The sequence below is a fragment of the Trichomonas vaginalis genome, chromosome VI (assembly GCF_026262505.1).
Source record: "Trichomonas vaginalis G3 chromosome VI, whole genome shotgun sequence".
NCBI lineage: Eukaryota > Parabasalia > Trichomonadida > Trichomonadidae > Trichomonas > Trichomonas vaginalis.
In genome coordinates, this window is record NC_067208.1 from 12,335,755 (window position 1) to 12,359,014 (window position 23,260).

General features: G+C 32.6%; 10 protein-coding genes across 10 annotated transcripts, besides 2 other annotated features; 7 read left to right on the plus strand and 3 right to left on the minus strand.

The window, feature by feature from the left end:
* Positions 1–4,228: 4,228 nt before the first annotated feature.
* TVAGG3_0852190 (proteasome regulatory particle assembly) lies at positions 4,229–5,225 on the minus strand (the record flags this gene model as incomplete). Its single annotated transcript, XM_001309032.1, has 1 exon — positions 4,468–5,220. One exon carries the CDS (start codon positions 5,218–5,220, stop codon positions 4,468–4,470), a length of 753 nt encoding a protein of 250 aa, XP_001309033.1.
* A 1,539-nt stretch (positions 5,226–6,764) lies between these two features.
* Positions 6,765–8,196, plus strand: TVAGG3_0852200 (transcription initiation factor TFIID subunit 6 (TAF6); the record flags this gene model as incomplete). Its single annotated transcript, XM_001309033.2, has 2 exons — positions 6,871–7,217; positions 7,299–8,133. 2 exons carry the CDS (start codon positions 6,871–6,873, stop codon positions 8,131–8,133), a joined length of 1,182 nt encoding a protein of 393 aa, XP_001309034.1.
* A 97-nt stretch (positions 8,197–8,293) lies between these two features.
* On the minus strand, positions 8,294–9,131 carry TVAGG3_0852210 (mature ribosome assembly; the record flags this gene model as incomplete). The annotated part of the gene is made up of 1 exon (XM_001309034.1): positions 8,308–9,123. One exon carries the CDS (start codon positions 9,121–9,123, stop codon positions 8,308–8,310), a length of 816 nt encoding a protein of 271 aa, XP_001309035.1.
* A 77-nt stretch (positions 9,132–9,208) lies between these two features.
* On the plus strand, positions 9,209–10,155 carry TVAGG3_0852220 (glycosyl transferase; the record flags this gene model as incomplete). The annotated part of the gene is made up of 1 exon (XM_001309035.1): positions 9,268–10,104. The coding sequence occupies one exon, from the start codon at positions 9,268–9,270 to the stop codon at positions 10,102–10,104; it is 837 nt and encodes a 278-aa protein (XP_001309036.1).
* Positions 10,156–10,474: 319 nt separating this feature from the next.
* On the plus strand, positions 10,475–12,344 carry TVAGG3_0852230 (spectrin binding; the record flags this gene model as incomplete). The annotated part of the gene is made up of 1 exon (XM_001309036.1): positions 10,477–12,123. One exon carries the CDS (start codon positions 10,477–10,479, stop codon positions 12,121–12,123), a length of 1,647 nt encoding a protein of 548 aa, XP_001309037.1.
* Positions 12,345–12,629: 285 nt separating this feature from the next.
* TVAGG3_0852240 (phospholipase C/P1 nuclease family) lies at positions 12,630–13,718 on the plus strand (the record flags this gene model as incomplete). Its single annotated transcript, XM_001309037.2, has 1 exon — positions 12,630–13,649. The coding sequence occupies one exon, from the start codon at positions 12,630–12,632 to the stop codon at positions 13,647–13,649; it is 1,020 nt and encodes a 339-aa protein (XP_001309038.1).
* Positions 13,719–14,054: 336 nt separating this feature from the next.
* TVAGG3_0852250 (proprotein convertase-related family) lies at positions 14,055–16,913 on the minus strand (the record flags this gene model as incomplete). Its single annotated transcript, XM_001309038.1, has 1 exon — positions 14,217–16,235. One exon carries the CDS (start codon positions 16,233–16,235, stop codon positions 14,217–14,219), a length of 2,019 nt encoding a protein of 672 aa, XP_001309039.1.
* Positions 16,914–17,009: 96 nt separating this feature from the next.
* Positions 17,010–17,783: a mobile genetic element.
* A 228-nt stretch (positions 17,784–18,011) lies between these two features.
* TVAGG3_0852270 (uncharacterized protein) lies at positions 18,012–18,896 on the plus strand (the record flags this gene model as incomplete). The annotated part of the gene is made up of 1 exon (XM_001309039.1): positions 18,012–18,896. The coding sequence occupies one exon, from the start codon at positions 18,012–18,014 to the stop codon at positions 18,894–18,896; it is 885 nt and encodes a 294-aa protein (XP_001309040.1).
* Positions 18,897–19,645: 749 nt separating this feature from the next.
* TVAGG3_0852280 (uncharacterized protein) lies at positions 19,646–20,683 on the plus strand (the record flags this gene model as incomplete). Its single annotated transcript, XM_001309040.1, has 1 exon — positions 19,646–20,683. The coding sequence occupies one exon, from the start codon at positions 19,646–19,648 to the stop codon at positions 20,681–20,683; it is 1,038 nt and encodes a 345-aa protein (XP_001309041.1).
* Positions 20,684–21,328: 645 nt separating this feature from the next.
* Positions 21,329–23,260: part of a mobile genetic element that runs on past the window's edge.
* TVAGG3_0852300 (phage tail repeat-like family) lies at positions 21,827–22,171 on the plus strand (the record flags this gene model as incomplete). The annotated part of the gene is made up of 1 exon (XM_051249284.1): positions 21,827–22,171. A coding segment is annotated over one exon (345 nt), but the record flags the coding sequence as incomplete, so codon positions are not given.

Consider the following 23,260-nt stretch of genomic DNA (forward strand, 5'->3'; position numbering starts at 1 on the left):
CATCCTTATCTCAGTTATTAACTCATCATTACATCAGTCATTGACTCATCCTTACCTCAGTCATTGACTCATCCTTACCTCAGTCATAGACTCATCCTTACCTCAGACAAAAATTCATCCTTACCTCAGTCATTGACTCATCCTTACCTCAGTCATTGACTCATCCTTACCTCAGTCATTGACTCATCCTTAACTCAGACAACAACTCATCCTTACCTCAGTCATTGACTCATCCTTACCTCAGTCATTGACTCATCCTTACCTCAGTCATAGACTCATCCTTACCTCAGACAAAAAGTCATCCTTACCTCAGTCATTGACTCATCCTTACCTTAGTCATTGACTCATCCTTACCTCAGTCATTGACTCATCCTTACCTTAGACAAAAAGTCATCCTTACCTCAGACAACAACTCATCCTTACCTCAGACAAAAAGTCATCCTTACCTCAGTTATTGACTTATCCTTACCTCAGTCATTGACTCATCCTTACCTCAGTCATTGACTCAGTCATTGACTTATCCTTACCTCAGTCATTGACTTATCCTTACCTCAGTCATAGACTCATCCTTACCTCAGTCATAGACTCATCCTTACCTCAGTCATTGACTCATCCTTACCTCAGTCATTGACTCATCCTTACCTCAGTCATGGACTCATCCTTACCTCAGTCATTGACTCATCCTTACCTCAGACAACAACTCATCCTTACCTCAGTCATTGACTCATCCTTACCTCAGACAACAACTCATCCTTACCTTAGTCATTGACTCATCCTTACCTCAGACAAAAAGTCATCCTTACCTCAGACAACAACTCATCCTTACCTCAGTCATTGACTCATCCTTACCTCAGACAAAAATTCATCCTTACCTCAGTCATAGACTCATCCTTACCTCAGTCATAGACTCATCCTTACCTCAGTCATTGACTCATCCTTACCTCAGTCATTGACTCATCCTTACCTCAGTCATAGACTCATCCTTACCTCAGACAAAAATTCATCCTTACCTCAGTCATTGACTCATCCTTACCTTAGTCATTGACTCATCCTTACCTCAGTCATTGACTCATCCTTAACTCAGACAACAACTCATCCTTATCTCAGTCATTGACTCATCCTTACCTCAGTCTCTCTCTTTGACATCCCACACTCAGTCTCTCTCTTTGACATCCAACACTCAGTCTCTCTTTGACATCCAACACTCAGTCTCTCTTTGACATCCAACACTCAGTCTCTCTTTGACATCCAACACTCAGTCTCTCTTTGACATCTAACACGAATAAAATCTTTGATAACTCAATGAATACTTGTCCAGTGATTCTGAATCTACACCGGCCAGAGATTCATATTTCGTTGCCAAATCGCGAAAATATTCATTATTGACAAAGTTATATCTATAATAGTATTGAACTAAAATATGGTTTTGAAAATTTAATATAATAAAATCATTTTGAATTTAAATGTAAAGTTCTGGTAAGGAGTTAAATTAAGAAAGAATAATTGAGTAATTGAGAGATATTTGATAAGTTAGGGAGAAAATTTCACATACATTGAAGTAAATATATGTTATTGCAAGAGTTAGGATGAGTCAATGACTGAGGTAAGGATGACTATTTGTCTGAGGTAAGGATGAGTCTATGACTGAGGTAAGGATGAGTCTATGACTGAGGTAAGGATGAATTTTTGTCTGAGGTAAGGATGAGTCTATGACTGAGGTAAGGATGACTTTTTGTCTAAGGTAATGATGAGTCTATGACTGAGGTAAGGATGACTTTTTGTCTGAGGTAAGGATGAGTCAATGACTAAGGTAAGGATGAGTTGTTGTCTGAGGTAAGGATGAGTCAATGACTGAGGTAAGGATGAGTTGTTGTCTGAGGTAAGGATGAGTCAATGACTGAGGTAAGGATGAGTCAATGACTGAGGTAAGGATGAGTCAATGACTGAGGTAAGGATGAGTCAATGACTGAGGTAAGGATGAGTCTATGACTGAGGTAAGGATGAGTATATGTCTGAGGTAAGGATGACTTTTTGTCTGAGGTAAGGATGAGTCTATGTCTGAGGTAAGGATGAGTCAATGACTGAGGTAAGGATGAGTCAATGACTGAGGTAAGGATGAGTCTATGACTGAGGTAAGGATGAGTCAATAACTGAGGTAAGGATAAGTCAATGACTGAGGTAATGTCTGAGGTAAGGATGAGTCTATGACTGAGGTAAGGATGAATTTTTGTCTGAGGTAAGGATGAGTCAATGACTGATGTAAGGATGAGTCAATGACTGAGGTAAGGATGAGTTGTTGTCTGAGGTAAAGATGACTTGTTGTCTCAGCTAAGGATGAGTTGTTGTATGAGGTAAGGATGATTTATTCTCTTCACTACCTATTACTGACGGGTCCATGGTAGTATTCATTTTATTTTTATTGTTTTATTTTCCTTCAATTTCAACTCTAAGCATCAACTATCACACAATAGTTCCTCTACCTTACACCCAACCAATCCCATATTGAATCTTAACTTTTCCTCCTGATATTGATAAAATAAATTTCAATTGTTCGTTTCCAGATCTTGTTAAAGAAAAAAAATTCACTCCTCTTAGATACAAAGAGAACTACTCTATCTAAATTTTTCAAAAAATACATTTTCTTATTTTACATATTAAAAAGTACCAATTTTTATTTCAAAATTTGAAATTTATGATTTTTTTGGAAAACTTTTCGATTTTCTGACACGGTAGATGCTTTTTATTTTATACACTATGCCTAAAATTAATTTTCAAACTAAAAAAATCCTAATTAGATAATTTTTCAAATATTTAATCAGTTAAATTGAATATTATTAAACTATGTTATTATTTAAATAATTTCCATCTTTTGTAATGCATCAGCACATTACCCGAAAACTTTTTAATCATTCTAGAACAAACCAACATCGTATAATCCCATCATAGCTAATCATCCATTACAATTCTGCCTATTCAAGAGCTCGTGGTGAATTTCCTAAGTTCATTCCCATTCAAAATAAAGATATTCAACAAATTTCTTCCAAAAGAACTTCGTAAACTAACTAACAAGAATAACATCTTCCATTATTTTCAACATAAATACATTTTCAAAGAATAAAAAGTTCTTTAATGATTTTTTATTTGGTGAGAAATCTTGCAACATTATTCTTTCATACTCAACTTCAATACAACAACTAACATATGATAGTTGGAAAAAATCACATAATAGAGCAGGTAAGTATTGTGAAGCTGAACTTTTATTTATCTGGTGTGATATGACCAAGCGAGGGACTCAGACTGCTGTATCTGTGGAGCAACATGACCAAGCGAGGGACTCAGACTGCTGTATCTGTGGAGCAACATGACCAAGCGAGGGACTCAGACTGCTGTATCTGTGGAGCAACATGACCAAGCGAGGGACTCAGACTGCTGTATCTGTGGAGCAACATGACCAAGCGAGGGACTCAGACTGCTGTATCTGTGGAGCAACATGACCAAGCGAGGGACTCAGACTGCTGTATCTGTGGAGCAACATGACCAAGCGAGGGACTCAGACTGCTGTATCTGTGGAGCAACATGACCAAGCGAGGGACTCAGACTGCTGTATCTGTGGAGCAACATGACCAAGCGAGGGACTCAGACTGCTGTATCTGTGGAGCAACATGACCAAGCGAGGGACTCAGACTGCTGTATCTGTGGAGCAACATGACCAAGCGAGGGACTCAGACTGCTGTATCTGTGGAGCAACATGACCAAGCGAGGGACTCAGACTGCTGTATCTGTGGAGCAACATGACCAAGCGAGGGACTCAGACTGCTGTATCTGTGGAGCAACATGACCAAGCGAGGGACTCAGACTGCTGTATCTGTGGAGCAACATGACCAAGCGAGGGACTCAGACTGCTGTATCTGTGGAGCAACATGACAAGGTGATTCAGTTTGCATTGATTGATAGTTCAATATCAGACCAATACTTCTCTTCCATGTTGCGGGCATGGCGAGGCATTTTCAAGATTGGTACCGAAATTGGCTACTATCCCTAAATGCAACAATCATAAATGACACTTTTATCAAAAAACGTGTTTAATTCAAATTTGGCGGGCTTTTGGTCGTAGATTAATTTAACTAATATGAATTTGGATTGTGCTTTCCTTATTGATGTAATGATATTTTCACTAATAAAAAATGAAATATACACAAGAAAAAATTATTCAAAAATTATCATTGCATTTTATTTGAAGAAATTTTGAAAACACATCATACACATACTATAAATGAATATTATCATCTTAATTTTAATAAATTTCATTTACTTGGAAAGATGCAAGATCATCTTGTACTTACTCTTCGATTTATTCCATGTAACTTCGCAGGTAATAATGGCGCACTTACCTCTATTTTGGATTTTTATAGTTTCCCTCAAAACACATTCTATGAACTTACGCTCGTATCGCGTTAAAAAATGTCGTTAAAATTGCCCACACGCCGAATCAGGAGTTTGACCAAAATTTAATTTAAGATAGTTAGCAATTTCATTGTTTCGATATTTCAATGCTGTATTTATCATTTTATCAAATGGTTTACCTTCCTCTATCATTTGCATAAAAATGATTTTATTTCCGCCTTGAACAGCATATTTTTCGGAGTATTCAGTGTATTGAGCACCTAAATTTTTCAAATAATTGAAACATAATTCTGATCCATATTTAATCGCACAATCAAGGGGTGTGATTTCATAATTTATTTTCTTATTAATATCAAGATTTGGGAATTTGCTCTTAAGATCATCAACTTTATTCCATGCAATATAGTATAAAGGAGATTCTGTTGGATATAAATTGAGAATTTCTTCTTCTTTCTTTATAGGACTGAAGTGTTCAAATTTGAAACCTTTGTAATGTAGAAGTGTCGTTAATTTCACATTTTCCGGTTTGATAATGCATGAGAATTCGTTTAATATCTTTTCGTAAAGTTCTGCTAATAATTTAATATCTTTATCACGAAGTTGTGAAATAATATCAATCAGATGAAGTGACATTTGGATGGATATTTTGTTATTTGTAATGAGTTCTATAATTTGTGAAGATATATGTAGAATATTATTGGAATTGATACTCCAAATCTTTTTTGATGCTTGATTAGGGTATTCAAATGCTTCAATTGGCTTGATGTCACTAAAATCGAATTCAGTTTCATTATTTGATTGCTCAGAACTTAACATATTTGATCCTAATCCAAAAAAAAGCTATCGTTCTTGCAACATCATCAAATTTTGAATAGTTTACGTTGAATTTTTTTAAATAATGAGTTTAGGACTGAATAAAACTCATCAAAAATTATAACTCGTCCTTGATGTGCATTTTATGCGCTTGTGCAGGATATGGATTCTGATTGAAGATTTCATTTTGACGAATCCGTCTAAATTATGTGACTTGTACATAAAATGATTGAAGTTATCATGAAGATATCTGTGGAAAAGAATCTGGTCGGTCATTGATATTTCTCAAGAATCTCATAAGATTTATGAAGCTCAAACTATAGTTTAAACATGTATAAATGGCATGACTCAATTATACATGTGATGAATAACAAGATTATACTGTTATATCTATATGTTATCCTATATGAGTCATGAAATATAAAAAAATTCACAAAATTTTATGTTTTTGACATATAACACATATGGGAAAGTGTCAAATTATCATTGAATTATGTTTGATGAACAGAGTTTATTTGTATGAGGATGCTCAGATTAAGATTGTTTCAAATGTTCCCCATCTGATGTATTTGTTGTGGTATTGTACCCCAGATGAGGAACAAATACTTCAATCAACTTCAGATTGAAGAATAAAATCTTCAAAAACTCTCACAAGCAGTCTATCAGATGAAGATTAAAGTCAACCATCAGTTTGTGATTTAGGCTCTCATGCTTTATCAAGTATATATCACGTATATTTATATTACCAAACTATACATAGCATAACTGACACGTGCAAAACAACCATTTACACATTTTTTGGTTTTCATATTTTATGAATCTTACAAATCTCTCATATATCAAACATTTTAGCATGAACACATCAAATATAATCCAGATTTTCGTATTCCAAACTCTTTCGACCAGAATGATGAATTTTGTTCAAAATCTTTCTTATGCAATTTCGCATTTAATCTAACTTTATGGTCGGAGACGATAGAGTTCGTTTAAACGAATTTTTGGAAATAATCGCAAAAACTTGAGCTTAAAAATACTTCAGCAGGCAGATGAATGTTAGACGCGCATTAATAAGGGAATTGTTTGCGTCTCTTAGCATTAATTACAAATAATTGAAGGCAAAATTCGAAGTTATATTCTATCTCTATCTCTTTCTTCGGCAGAAATTGCTTCTTTCAATAAAGGAAGAAGTGGTTTTATTTTGTTTTTTGGAATTATTCCTTTAAACACTGAAAGGATCGAATACGCTAACGACTACGTCGATTCTAACTTTAGTGTTCTTTCGAAGAACTGCGTTGAAAGTATAGTATGCCAAAAAACCAGAATTTAAAGATATTTGTAAAACATCACTATTCTCGTAAAAATATTATACCACAAGGTTCAATCCTTGCATTTTATAATGTATCATTGATATACGAGGTAATTTGAGAAGAATTTTAACTCATTTCTGTCTTTTTCAGGTGATTATATATTCATTTTTGTTTGATTTTGTATTATGAATCATAATCTGCTATTAAAAGTAAACAATTTTAATATAAAACACTAAAGTATCTATGTCACTTTTTAATGGCGAACGAAGAGGAAGTAGCTTTTGACCTGTCAGTGCAGGCCATTTTTGATGAGAGGAATTTGATTGTTAATGATCGGGAAGTGTATATGCCAATTAAGAAAATGTTTGAAGCTTTTATAAAAAATGTAGTATCACTTGGGATTAACTTTCAGAGACAATCACATTCTAAAAAGCTCACTGTCGAAAATGTTAATGATGCACTTGTAGCCTATAATTATAATCCGATTCTTGGATATCGAAATCGTAAAGGGATAAAATACGTCTCAGTAGGTCTTGTAGATGGTCAAGAAGTATATATACCCGAAGACAAGCAAATTGATCTTAATACATTCATTAATAAGCCACTTCCTCCCACTCCCATCGAAAAATTTTTTTCTTTTCATTGGCAAGCATGTTTAAAAGGTGTTCAGCCTCAAATACCAGAAAATATAGCGTACGTATTTCTTTGGTTTCTGGCTTGTTTTATTTTAAAATAAACCAGGAACCAAATTTTTTTTCAGAAACTAACACACAGAGAACAAACCAGAGATTCTTATTCAGCTCCAATTACTGTTGGCCAACTACAGAAAGCTAAAATGACCGACCAATCCGTTCATATTATTTCATCAAGGAATGATGTTGATACAGATTTATACAATACATACATGAACATATTTAATAAGTCTCCTAGCTCTCCAGAAGTAGATGTACTTTGCAAAAACATGGAAAAAGACTCGGCAATTTCACCAATCTTGCCTTATATTATGCATGAATTATCCTCAGACTATACACAACACCAAGACTTGATTTTAAGAATTAAAATAGCAGAAGCTCTTATTCAAAATAATTTTATTCCAATTGAAAATTACTTAATTAGCCTTATTAATCTAGCAATTACAGGAATTAATGAGACATCCTGTGAATTCATACCAATTAAAGACCTCGCAGCTAAATTTTTGGATAATTTGATCATAAAATTCACTCCTCAGTTTCCAACATTACGCCAGCGATTGGCCGACCATTTCTCTACAATTTTCCTTGATAAGATACAATTGAACATCGGCAGAAAGGTCGGTTCTGCGATCGCTCTTTCGTATATTGGACAAGAGATAGTGAAAGACGTAATTTTACCGAAAATTCCAGAGTTACTAGCAAGAATCTACCAGAGGAGAACAGTGGCCAACGAATTGGCCGATATATCAAAACTTAAGTCAATATTATTGAAGTTATCCGGAGAATGCTTTAACAGAGATACGTATGATGCAATACAGAAGACGGGATCACCTCGTCTGCCCCCAGAAATAGCTGAATTGTATAATAATTTGGCAACATATTTCGGATTGGATCTTTTTATCTATTCTGCAAGATGATTTTTAATATAAATAATAGATTTGTTTTCTTTCTAATACGTTCCCTTTTTATTTGGCCAAAAATTCAAAATCATCTCAAAAATTGTTTTGTTAATTATTAAAAAATGTATATTGATATGCTTGTGTTAAATCAAAATAAAAGAATTTTTCGTAAACAGCTCTATTTTATAATATTTATTCATTATTTTCTTCTTCATCGGAATCATTTTCTTGTTTCTTATCTCCAGTTTCATCCTGCTTCTTCTCTGAAGCCTCCATTGTTGGAGAAACGTAAAGTTCGAGAATATCTATTTTAATATCAGCTCCAAACTGTTCTGCAAGCTCTTTGACCACTTGTCTTAATGAGCCTGGTTCAACTTGAGCAATAACAGCGGTTTGGTTCAGATCTGATTTATCAACTTTTTCTACTAAAGGAAGCATGGATATCATCTTCTCTGCATGTTCAGGAGTAATGTAGAAAACTAGTCTGATCTTAGCACGTGCAGTTGGATAGTGTGCAGCCTTTAAATCACGAATAACTTTAAGTGCTTGAGTTTTGGCTGGTTTTGTAGGTTTAACTGAGAATCCTATCTCTTTCATTGCTCTTTCAACAGTCGATGGTGTTAGAGGACGTTCTGTATTTACATTTACACATTGTGATGCAACAATTGATGCAATATCCTTAGTAAGATTCTCAATAACAAGTTTCCTTTCTTTTTCTGCGAGTTTTAGTTTTCCTTGATCAAGAATTAAACGTAATGCTTTTTCCATATCATCAACTTCGAGTGTTTCTAATACTTCTGACTGTTTAGCGAGCATTCCACGATCTACATTTGAGAAAATTGAATGTGATTGTACAACTTCATCAATATCTTTTTCCAGACCATTTCTCCAACTTGTGACTTTGTTTGGAGTGACAGCAATTTCGAATTGCTTGCCATTCTTCTTCAGTTTGACAATAGAAACATTTGATAAAAGCTTTTGGCCAACTGGAATGATAATATCAGCCATCAAAAAATCTCTAAAATCTTACGATTATTTTTCTCTCAATATTTCAAAGAATGATTTGTATGATTGAATTCTAGAAACAGAATGAGTGGAATTAAAATGTGGCCATAATGCATGCTTTTAGTTACGAAAATATGACATTTTACCATGAAGTTCAAAATCATTCATATTATTCCATGCATTGCAATCGTTATTTCAATATATGTTCACTTGAATTTAGCGTCTTTACGAAGAATTGATAAAGTGCGTTATACAAATTCATCTAGATATGCTTTTGCAACAGTAACAACTCCTGCATTTTGCATGGGAGCAGTTGTTTTAGGATATACGCTTAGAAAATACAATGGAAATGACTATTCATACCTATGTTTAGTTACAAAGGATGTAAATTCTAAATGGAGAAGAATATTATCTCAATGGTGGCGAGTAGAGCAAGTTAATGATGCTAAACCATATTTGTGGTTTAGAAGATCTTGGATTAAACTGGAATTATGGACATTTACTGAATATGAAAAAATTGTATATTTAGATACAGATACTTTACCAACGCAAAGAATAGATGAACTATTTAATCATTCAGAATTATCATGTGTTTCGGATCCAATGCCGCCACAGATCTGCAATACAGGATTATTAGTTTTAGAGCCGAATTTAACGACTTTCAAACATATGAAGAAGCTCTCTAAGGATTTGTATGCCAATAACCCACCTGGTGATCAAGGATTTATCAATTTCTTTTTTGGGCAATTTAATCCTCTTCCAACTCTCTATAATGTACCAAGACTATTTGATACCAACTTTGAATTCCTTTATGAGCAAAAATTGATTAAAGTTGTCCACTTTGTCTGTAAAAAACCATGGAAATGTGGAAGAGAAGGTGTAGAAACATGCGGATGCGGTATGTATTCCCTAAACCAAGTTTGGTGGGATATATGGGATGAAGCATGCAAAGGGCATGAATGTTGGGAATTTTGGGGAGAATAATTTTTGTTATTCGAACAAATATTTAATTTATATGATATTGTTTGTAAATATTAGTGTTACTGACATAGAATGTATTTCCTCATGATGTGCGATAGCAATTCGATGCGAAAAAGAGATTTGATTTTGAAATTTCATTGATTTTATTTTTTCATTTTATTTTTGGAAATAATATTCATATATCTAATATAAAATCATATAATAATCATGAACTAAAAGGCGGATTCCATAAAAAATGTATAATTTTGTCACTTTTGTCAAAAATTTCCATTGCATGCCCAGTTTAATAACAACTCGCTATGAATTAATATTGAAAAATTTCATAAAAAAAGACAATAAGTCGAAAAACCGCTTTGAACGTTTTTCATTTCTGCAATGTTAGAAAACGCATCATATAATGAATTTTCTAACTGCGTAACAGATCAAATTCAAACTGAAAAGGATTTATTTGGATATATTACAGCAACCAAGCAGAAATTCGAAAATCTAACAAATATGCGCTATAATTCGAATTTTGCCATACAAATTGAAAAACTACGTGAAATATACAATGGTGTTAACACTTCAAAAATATACACAGACCAATATCAAGAATCTTTTCAAGCCTTAAAAGACTTAAAGGCAACGGATTTCTCAAAAGTGGATCTTAATCTGGAGTTGCTTGTCAATGAAGAACCGTACGATGTTGTTACAATAGCAATTATTCTTGGAAATGAAAACGCGGTCACATATTTTTTCAAAAATCCTGAGTTTCAAGCTGATTACAAGACAGCTGCATATCATATAGTTACATGGCATAGGTATTCTATGCTCGATAAACATTTTCAATTATTAGAAAAATATATTACACCAGAAGTATGTATTGCAGGCTTTGATACCCGTCTATTAGCTGATTTGTATCTTAAGAAAGTCGATATGCTTAGTCCTAGGCTCGTGGATTTGGCTCAAACACAGAATAATTACGGATGTTTAGAAATATTAATGATGGCTGGAAATTCATCGGCAATACTTACAGAATGTGATATTATTAATGAATTAATATCGCTAAAATACAATACTGCAGCAGACTTAATAATCAAGCAAGGATTTGATATTAATCGTAAAGATACAGACGGCATGACACCATTAATTCGTGCTACATACGATAATGATCTTGAATCATCCGTTTATTTAGTAGAAAAAGGAGCAGACTTAGAAATTAAAGATGTTGATGGAATGTCAGCTCTTGCAGTAGCTACGTACTATGGAAGCTATAAAATAGCTCAATACCTGATCGATAAAGGTGCAGACAAAGAATCAAAAAACAATTCTGGTACGACTCCACTTTTGACAGCTTTATACAACGATGATAGAGACACAATTAAATTTATGATGAGGAATAATGCAAATTTGAGAGAAACTGTCAATGGTTTTTGTCCAATTATCCATGCATCAAAAATGCAGAACTTAAATACAGTTTCATTCCTTTTTGCTAATGGTGCAAGTGTTAACAGTGTTGATGGAACAGGAAATACTCCTCTTTTGGCTGCTAGTGAAAACGCGTGTGAAGAAATTATTAAATTTTTAGGTCATAACGGAGCAAAGGTTGATACGAGGGATAAAAAGAAGAATACACCTTTAATTAAGGTCGCAATGTTCAGAAAAAGACAAAGTACCTTTGATATCAGAAAAGAAACCGAAAAAAGATATAATTCTGCAAAAATCTTGTTACATTATGGACAAAATGTAAACGATGTAAACGATGAAGGAAAATCGGCTTTACATTACGCTGTAGAAGTATCGGACATTTTATTAGTTAATTTGTTATTAGAAAATGGTGCAAATATTAATTTACAGGATAAGCAAGGCAATACGCCATTATCTATTGCAATTGCTAACGATGATGTCGAAATGGCAAAAGAATTGCAGACAAAAGGTGCTACAATCGATAAAAATGCACTTGCTAAGGTTAGATCTCCTGAGATGAAATCATTTTTGCTCCAAGATGCTAATATCAAAAGCCAATGTTGTCTATTAATCTGATTTCTTATAATATATTTTAATAAAAGCTTTCTTGTTTTTTATGTCAATAATTTTAACTGTTTTTCCGATCTTTGGATTATGTTTTTGGATTGTTAACATTGAAAATCAAAAATTCATGGATTTATAAATGGATTGTTTGGATTTCACTTGATAAACTTGCATTTTCATCCAATAGATAAGCTTAATCATAGTGTAGAAATTCTATTGGATGCAGTTTTTCATATTTGGCTACTACAATATTTTCATTTTTATCAGACTTTTCATCGTAAATTGATTTCTAGCCTGAATGGACTTTACATTTCATATTTCCAAGTAATGATCTTATTTTTCAATTCTCTCTCAATCCTGTGTCAAAACGTTTTGACATTTTGTCAAATCCTTGATATTCATGATTGCACCAAATTTTATATTGATTTTGAAATTTAGAAATCGGATGAAAAATCTGTCAAATCTGAAAAATGCTTTTCCTGTTTCTAGTCTCATCGTTTTGCTGGACTGATCTTTTAATGACCACTGTCAGCAATATGGTGATGGATAAGATTGAATTAGAATACAAACAAAAGCTTGCAAGGACCTTTTTAAGATCAGCTGATTATGATCTTGCTAAAAACCTCTCAAAACTTAGCACTTGGATGAACTATGTTGAAAGACCACCATTCAATCTTAAGTGCTTCAATCATTGGCATTTTTCACGTGAACCATTTACACTTGAATCCAGAAATTATATTCCTCAATACAATGGTAAAGATAATCTTGTAGATGTCCTCAAGGAATCTGCTACTAAAATCTTTTTCCTCATACCTTCATCTCCTTTCATATTATCAACTCATCTGAAAGTTTTATTTGCAGGAGTACCTGATATCCACGCAACTATGCATACACAAGAATTCTTCTCCAATGATTTCCCAGATGGAGATAGAAATGGACAAGTTTTCTACGTAATGTACAATGGAACGAACACAAGCCTATTCGATGTATTAGAATCAGGCTGTGGCCTTGATTCCCAAAAGCACGCAACATTTTCCCGTGATTTTTGGGAAGATGTAAGAAAACTCAAGGTTGAACTCTTTAAATCATGGGAAACACCTACTTTTTCAAGTACAGACTCGGTTGTTGAAGCAGCTAAAATTGAAAATAGAGAATATACAAAAGCAACAATTTATTCAAAGCTAAGACCAGGAGATACCATCTCAGATGAGTTCATTACAGAATGCCAGACAAGGACTAAGCAGCAAATCCTTAAATCCGCTGAGATATTATACCATATTACAGAAAACAAGATGAAGGAGTGGGAAATCTTTGATATACCAGATGGCCAAGAATTAACTGACGTCACAGCTGAAGATTCTTATGGAGACACAACTGAAGGATCTTCTACTTCGTCTACTTCTTCTACATTGGATGACATTGTAAGTTCAGAAACAATAGATAAGGACTTGACCCTATTTACTCTTTATATAACTTACTTCTTCATGATATTACCATTAACTGTATTGCTTATTTGGAGAAAACATTACTCAAAATGATCTTGTTTTTACATTATCAATTTTGAAAAAAATTTTTTAGTAAAGTTTATATAAAAGATAAATTTTCTTACATGAATGTTTTATGTGATTTTACAGTTTGAATATCTGAGACCAATTCAAAAAATTATTTTTACCCCAACACATTTCAAGATTCTACACAGCATTTTTATCTGGTTTGCTAATTTGAAAATAGTTTTTATTGATCCCAAATCTATTGACCTTAGATTTTTATAAATAAGCATTGAAATCTTGTTGGTGTCAAAGTATTCAGCATATCCATGTATTGCATAGATGTATCGATGTTATTATTTTTCATTTGTACTCTATAAATGCATTGCTAGTGCAATAAATTTATTGATATGTTATTTCGGATAAAAATAGATGATGGTTGATATTATTTAGGAGATTTCAGACATGCAGATTATTTTTGTGATGTATTTGTTGAATATTGATGTAATTTTTGCAAAATCATGAGTAATTTCAGTCATTTTTTTGGTTTTTTGTATAAAAAATGTGTTCAATATTACATAAACATATTCAAACAACTTTATTTATATATAAAATAGCTTATTTGCTTTCAAATGAAATTTCAATTTCTTCTTCTTTGTCGTGGCCAGGAATATAATATCCTATAACGATTTTATCACCTTTTCTTAAGAATTCGAAGTCCTGGTGATTAATAGAGAACGAATTTTCATAAACTTCTCCGAAATTGCATGTAAAGAAAGTGCAATCGCAATCATTCCATGCAGGCAATCTATTTATTGCAGATATATAGTGAATTGTCTCTTTGCAAGTGAAGTTTACGTTAATAACACTTTCTGCGTTTAAGAAAGGAATATCAAGAGCCAAATAATACATATTATTTGATGAAATCGATTTCTTATAAACAGAATTTGTTTGGAGTTTGTCAACAGTCAACATGCAATCATTGTTATTCGGACACACGCAGAAACCATGTTTGCAAACTTCTCCTTCTTGGCATGAATCGATACAAGGTGTATCATTAGCTTCTTCTTGAGAAACAGCGCTTAATGAATCATCAAACATATCAAAAGGTCCGGAGATAACTAATGAATAATATATGAAACAATCTTCATGCATTTGTTTGGAAACAATATAAATATCATAAGTTTCGCCAGCATTCACATCAATTTCAATTCTTTTGATCGTATTATGTTGATCAATGTATTTTTCATTGATTTTTCTATTTCCTATCAATACTTGTCCATTTCCTTTAACAAGTCTTATATCAACAGTATATAATATATCTGTGTTCTTATATATATCAGTATCTGGTTCAATCCAACACAGCGTTGCTCTCATTTTTCCGTTTCTTTCTGGTCTAAAAACGAATTTATGAGAATATCCGGCCTTCAAACTCATGTTACTAAACAATCTTGTTCCATTCTGATTGCTTTCGCCATTATCAAATAACATGAATTTGTCTAAATGAGGTAATCCAAAACCTCCGTCATTTTTTGTCACGTTTATTGGCAAATCAGCTGTATTTACCAAAATTGCTCTTATTAAAGTAGAGCAAGGTTCAATACTATTTTTCTTGTTCTTCTTTCCTGTTGGATAATATCCTTCTCTCAACCATTGACTTAAAATCAAGATATTTCCTGTTGCAAGAGCTGCTGAAACAGAATTTCCTTCGGCAATCAACAAACTCTCTTTTCCACAAACATTTTTACTTATTGAATAAGCTCTTGGAGCATAAACATGTCCACCTGGATAAACAATATCAGGTTTAGTTCTATAAAAGTTTTTAGGTAAATTGTAACTTTCAGAACTAACATTATTTGTAAAAATTGGTTCAATTGTGACACGACTTCCCATTCTAAATTTGTATCTTTCATCTGCTTTCACTCTTATTAGAGATGTTTTTAGTTTTATGTTATTGTACTCTTTGTTGTGGAAAGCAATAACTAATCCTGCATCTTTTAATTCATCAAAACTTCTGTCACCAAATTCATCAATGAAAATGTCACCTTTTGCAACACCGATTTGTAAACCTTTGAAACAAACGTCGTTTGATGTTTTGTTATCAGTTATAGCATCTAAAAAACTTATTCCAACTGACATATCGCAGTAACCTAAAACATTCTTCTTGCCATCAATTATTATGTTGACAAATGGTTTCTCAGCTTCTTGGTTCTTGAGTAATGTCTCTTGATAATAACCGCCAACTGTCAAAACGTTTTTTGAATCAGCTGGAGATCTCAGAGTGTTTTTTTCTCCGAAAGGAAAAACAATTGTCAAATTCATGTTTACATAGGCCATCAAATCAACTGCTCTTGTTAATAATGGTGAATATTCATAGGACCATGAATTTAACTGGACGACACTTTTTGCCATTGATGGGATATCGAAAAGCTCTGTTATATTGGCAGGAAAATCAAGTTTACCATGTTCATCAATAACATCTTGTATTATTAGACGACTATCAGGCGCAACACCATCATAAAATGTTCCAGAACAATAAGATTCCTCACACAATGCTTGACCAGCAATGATTCCAGCCATAATTGTTCCATGCCCTTGTGATTCATCATATTTATCTGAATAAGCTAAGTAAGACATTATTTTTCGATGCTTATCAGAAAAGTGTCAAAAGGAACTTCACTTTTATCTCTGAACCAACAACTTTTTGTATCCAATCCTGTATCTGCAATTGCAGCTTCTTGTCCAATGCCTGTGATTCCTTTCTCATGGTAGATGCTGTATGCGCTGTAAGGATAGTCTTTATTCCTTGATAAATCAATTTCTTCTGATAAAGAAATGGTTCTAAGATATCGAGTATGTAATCTGAGATCTGAAAGATGTTGGTATTATTTTACACACTGTGAAGATTGTAGGATATTGTCTGTTTCTGATTTCTGTAATGAAGAATAAAACAAAATAATATTCTTTACTGCTTTGTATATTTTAAATGGCAATGAGCAATTATCTGATATTTCTGCTATGTAAAAGTATTCTTTAATTGTTGTGTTTCTTTTTGAATTCTGTATTTCAAAGTTGAAATCGTTATTTTTAAGTTTATTTTTAAAAATTGTATATATATTGTTTCCTTCACTATCTGTTATGTCGATATATGAATTGTTTGTCTGGTTATTCCGCATATTTTTTGGGAATTCGAATTCGTTTTTGATGTTTTGGTCAAGAAAGTCTGCATAACTAGATGAACTCGTATTAAAATGCAGATTTTTCTCATCAATTTCTTCTAATATCTTGTGATATCGAAAAAAATGAGAAGCAAAATCATAAATCAAAACAATGAATAAAAATGAATTCAAAAACGAATAACTTTGATCACAAGCAATATGGATGGAAATACAAAAATCCATTTTTTTATTTTAAGGGTGGCGGAAAGTGATGTGACCGAATAACAAAAAGTGAAAATAACTAATTAAATATTTGAAATTCTTTTGTTATTGTAGCATAACTAAATAGCATATATAAACAAGTCTTTACTACGAAGTTTGTATGGTCTGAGGTCTTTATCTGGTAGAGAAATAATGAATGAAAATAATGAATTTTCAACTGTATCTAGTCTCTGGTTATTGAATTAATATCAAAAATACTTAAGGTATGCAATATAGGTACATAAATCTATCTTTTCTATTGTGCAAAACACGTATCTGTTAAATTCGTCCAAGATGCAATAAGTGATGAGATCTGGAACTACTTATCAAATTTGCACAAAATCAATGTATGAGAATAAATAACATATAAATACCAATTACTTCCGATATTTTTCGTTACAATTTGCTCCTATTCAGAGTTTAATTAGATTTGTATCTAGTCTTTCAATATAAGATAAGGAGTCTTTCTTTATATTTAAATATATATAGGCTATTGTTATCTATATTTTCTATTGAGTAAATTTTGTGTTTAAAGCTCCAATCATGAGATATTTAAAGTTTTTTACCCCTATCAAACTCATTATTCCCATATTTATCATAGGAGGGAAAACCAAAAGCTTGCATAGATGATAATGAAATTATGGCGTACATATACTACTACAAATGAATTTTGTATCCATATAATTTTTACTAAAAGATATCAAAAATATGACGAGATAAGAGCATTTTATTTTTGGTCATTTACTTCACTTTCCGCCACCCTTAAATATTTTGAAATCCAAATATGTTGAGTTATCTCCTATTTCGGAGAGCCAAATTTAGCAAAATTGATAACGACCAGCTATACCTATTGCTAGAAAAATCAAAATATCGTAATATTTTTCTACTTCTCCATGATGATCCAAATGTTATTTTATTAGACAGAGTTAGAAGACTCACTTGGTATGATTTTTGTAATAACTGCTATTTAGTGACTTATTACTGCAAGCAAAACATGACATTTTGCAATGAAATAAGTAAGAAACTACCGGTTTGGATAAATTTATCTCCAGGATTGAATTTTAATGATTCAATGAAGTATGTTGTTGAATCTTATGCTAATTTAACTGATATTTTTGAGAAGCCACCCGAAAATAATACAGTTAACATTAATAATGATTATCATTTGATCAGAAATCTTCCTATCAATGGTGGAACTACTTTCCATTTGCGTGCAAGTAATTATTCGGGAAATTTAGATACATATTCTCAGATTTCGCAAATGTATAATCCAAAAATTTTTAAAATTAACTTTACTTACTCACTGACATCGAAAAAGACAACCCCTACTCTTACTGCCTATTATTCTAAATACTGTGTACGCGTTTTCAAAGGAAAAGAAATGAATTTGTTCGATATTATTTTTAAAAATCGATTTTCAAACTTTCATAAGTTTACACAAGATGAATTCTTAAACATTACCAATCATTCCAATGGAATGATACTTCTTACTCCAAATTCTGTTTTATCTAAAATGGAAATCGAAAGACTGAACCTTGCAAATAAGATAACATGTGGGAGATTCGTTTCTGGCTGGATAAACCGTAAAGAATGTGATCTTGGATCTATTTTAGGAGCAGGAAGTTACACAAGATCAGAAATTGTAATTATCAATAGAGATATTGATAGAAAATTTATTATAAACACAAGGATGGCCTTAAATGACTTCAAATATTATGTGAATGATGCTTTAACCAACATAAGAGGCATGAAATACCCAGAAAATTCGCAAAAACGCGTGGAAGTTCATTACAGGAAGTCATCAATTATACTTTCACTTATAACATCTGTGATATTTGCGATATTTATATACAAAACCGCCAAAACTGGTGAAGTTTGAAATTATTGATTATAATTTTTCATTTTTGTTTGTTATTAATGTAAATTTCCATGTATGTATTTGTATTTATTTAATAATTTTTAGATTATTTTTTGATAAATTTTTATCTCATTCTGAATTTCGAAGCAAAATCTAATGAAACTGTGTTTATTGGATCGATATCTCATACTTAAAAACATTTGTATCATGTAGGGAATAAAATTCAAATTTTCCACTTCAGATTTTTGAGTGAATGATCTAAAAATTTTGTTTGTAAAGTTCTCAAAAAAATTCAAATAAAAAGCGCATCGAATCTAAATTCATTATTCGAAATAGATGTTTGAGGAGTTCGTCCTAGATACAAAGCATCTCTATATGTTCCTTAGCAACAAGATCTGAGGAAGTAGATTTGAGAGTCGAGAGTTTGGATCTTAGCAACAAGATCTGAGGAAGTAGATTTGAGAGTCGAGAGTTTGGATCTTAGCAACTAGATCTGAGAGTTTTATCATTTCCGGCATATCGGGCCGAAAAGGAGTGATCCGCGTAAGTATGAAAAAAAGTGAATTTTGTTGTATGGTGTTTTTTATTATATCCGTTTCTCTCACAATTTTCAATAAATATTATTGTTCAAACGGAAATATAAATAAACAATTCAAAAATAAAAATGTAAATGTAAATTGAAAATGTAAAATGTTATTTATAATAATATCGCAGATTATCAAACAAGTCCCAATCAATCAAAACTATTACAAGAGAATACTATTAAATCAATGATTGCAGCTTCCAAAAACCGTGCTCTAAGCTATCAAAGATCTCTGCAAATGAAAAAAATCAATGAACAAAGAAAAATACAAGATGGAACTGCAGACGAATTAGAACAAGAAGCAGAAAAGGCAGATCTTGAAACTCTCAATGACAATGAAGATGATTCTGATGATCAAGATGAAGATGAAACAAATGGTGATGAATCCTTGAGTTTAAGCGAAATATTATTAGATGATTATACCCCATTATTTAAGTACCCTCCGTTTGCAGATAAATTAACGTGTGTTATCATTAATAACATGTTATATAATTTAAATTTTCCAAACTCAAAGAGCCGACGATACTATGCGGAGACACTTCAATTTGTCTTTATGTTGTATTGCCAACCACCCTCAGAATATTTGTTGGCAAGACAGAAACTTATGTTGCCATCAAAAGCAACTCTATTTCGAGTCTTTGGTAAAGATATTGCAGCATGGAAGGAACTTTTGCTTTCAAAATCATCTTCACTTCCAGTATTCCTCAGATTCAGGGAATTATATCCATATACAGATGAGGAATTACGTGAACAATGCCATTTTTGCATTGGAATAGATGCAACCACAGGCAAATTATGGAAGAAGTCCGGCCATGACGATCAAATCGAGGACTTATTTGCATTATATTTGATGCCATTAGATTGCAAAGGTCCATCAATATGTTTGCATATAATACAACATACAAATGGTCTTGCATCTGGAATTATGAGTGAACTCTTGGATTACATTGCTACAGTTCAGAAAACACCGAATGTTCCGGTTTTTACAACTGATGGTGACAAATCTTACGATTTTGTTTATCAGATATTCTTTCACCATTGGTACAGCCTAGTTACTGGCTTTGATGGATTAGTAGAAGTCCTTAAAAGTGCAAAATTCCAAGATCTTAAGATTATCTTCATCGCGGACGTCGTTCATATAGGCAAAAACCTCAGAACGTTTTTCTTTGTTATAGTATCGAACTTCAAAACCGACCGTAAATGGGAAACCATGTATGGCTTCTGAAATGAACTTCATTCTACGAAAGCCAATAGCTTTTGTGACGGATGGGTCTCTTAACCATCTTAATGGGTAGTCAAAACGATAGCCTTTATGCTTTACGGTATCTGTCTCAAACTTTTGACCGACATTAGTAAAAAGTTCATCTAATGGTTTAGTTGTAGCAACTCTAGAATTTTCTTTTTCTATTGGAAGCATATTTTATCTATAATAAAAATGTCAAATGAAACAGCGTCTATGAGAGAAATACAACACAACCGACAACTCATTATGCAAGCTCTAAATAAGAACACAACAAACTTTTCAAACTATTCTAAGATATCTGAGTCATTGAAAGGGGGTGACTTAAAACTGACAATAAACCCAATGACAGATGAGTTTCTATTTCAAGACAATAAGAACAATACTGTCTGTATAAATCCAACAAAAGGAACTTTAAACGAGAAACCTATAAATGAACTTCTTTTGAAAGCAGATGTTGACAACAAAGCTGACAAAGAATATGTAGACGATGCAATAGCAAAAGAAGAAGAAAGAGCTAACAATGCTTATGCAACAAAAGAACATACTCATCCTGAACTAGCAGATAAAACATATGTTGACAATAAAATGTCAAGTGAAGTGACAAGAGCTGAAAACGAATATTCTAAAAAGACTCATATACATTATATTAACCAAATACCAAGTCTTAAGGAAACATTAGAGACAAAAGCAGATAAGACTCATACACATACCATTGCAAATATTACAAACTTACAAGAAACCTTAAACAGGAAAAGTGACGTTGGACATACACATACCATTGCAAATATTACAAACTTACAAGAAACCTTAAACAGGAAAAGTGACGTTGGACATACACATACCATTGCAAATATTACAAACTTACAAGAAACCTTAAACAGGAAAAGTGCCGTTGGACATACACATTCTATATCTGATATTACAAACTTAAACGTTAGCCTTGAAAATAAAGCAGATAAAACATATGTCAATGAAATATACCAAAGTTTGATAGGAACAAAAAATATTGAAACTATTGTTGGTGACTTTTCTGTCAATGAAGAAAATAAATATTTTAGATGGCAGTTGGTACAGTCCTTAAAAAATGGTACACGGCATAAACTCATTCCGAAAAATAACAATGAAATGTATGTAAGCTATAAAAAGAATGATGGTACACAAGTTAAAGTTCCATTAGACAACAACTGCTACTTAAACTTATATGGAGACGAACAAAAGAAATATTTAAGAGTTTATGAAATGGCAGATATGACATTGCCTGACCCAGCTCCAGCACCACATTATTATGACTATGGAGATGACGACAGAACACCACATGTAGATGAACAAAAGCTAACATTATATTTAGATTATTATAGATATAAAAGATATAATGCAATAGAAAAAACGAGAATAGTATATTATTATACAGATGACAGAAATAAATATTATAGTCAAGATTTTACCTACCCTGAAAACATAAGATTATATTATAAAAAATATTCTGACACAAACCAGAAGAAACCTGAAATAGTTGCACTATATTTTAAGTTCAAAAGAGACAATCCTATAATATCTCATATATTTGATTTAATGAACCCAGTAGGTTCTATTTATACATCTATGGATGCAAGAGGTCCTCAAGTAATGTTTGGTGTTGGTGCATGGGAACAAATAGTCGACAGGTTTTTGTATTGTGCAAACTCTTCAAAGGAAACAGGTGGAAGTAAAACGATTTCAGGTGAAAATTTACCTGCACACAGTCACTACATAGATTTAAGTACATCTCAAGCAGGTTGGCATAAGCATAGATATTGGGATTGGTCAGGAATGACAAAAGGTAAAGGATATGATGTTAAAGACGACGTTAAGTTTGCTATAAATTGTTACTGGAGTGACACTCAGGGAGAAGGAAACCATACACATTTCGTTTCAGGATATACACAAACAACGGGACAAAGTAAAGAATACATGCCACCTTACATGACAGTTTACGCATGGTATAGAATTGCTTAGTCGTCATTTTCAACTTCTTTAGCATATTCGTCAGGAGTTGTCTTATATTTGTTAGGAACTGTCTTTGAAAGTATACCACCTTGAACTTTGACAAGTTTGAAACGAGGTCTGACAATAGTAGTTTTATCTTCTGCTTGCAGTGTGTACATTTTGCCATGTTTGCCTAAAACTTCATAATATTCTCTTGTATACTTTCTTCTATTTTTACGAACACGAATGTGAGTACCTGTCGGGTTCCCATTGTTGTCATAGTCAATAGTATTTTCATATGGGTCGCGTTTAGGTATTTCTATTTTTACTTTGTCACCTTTCTGAAGTTTGAAGCCCGGCATTCTTTCTTGTTTGTCTCTTTTGACTAAATTATTAAATATATAGTCTTTCTCTAAGTCAGGGTTGTTTTTCATTTCTTCGGGGGAGTGGTTTCCCAAACCTTTTTGTTTACGGTTATTGTAAATATTTAAAACTTGTCTCATCTTTGCCATGGAGAAGTGTCTATACTTGTCGTCATATGACATTTCATTTGCTTCACCACCTTGTGGTTGGTTTAAGTCTCTTAACATTTTT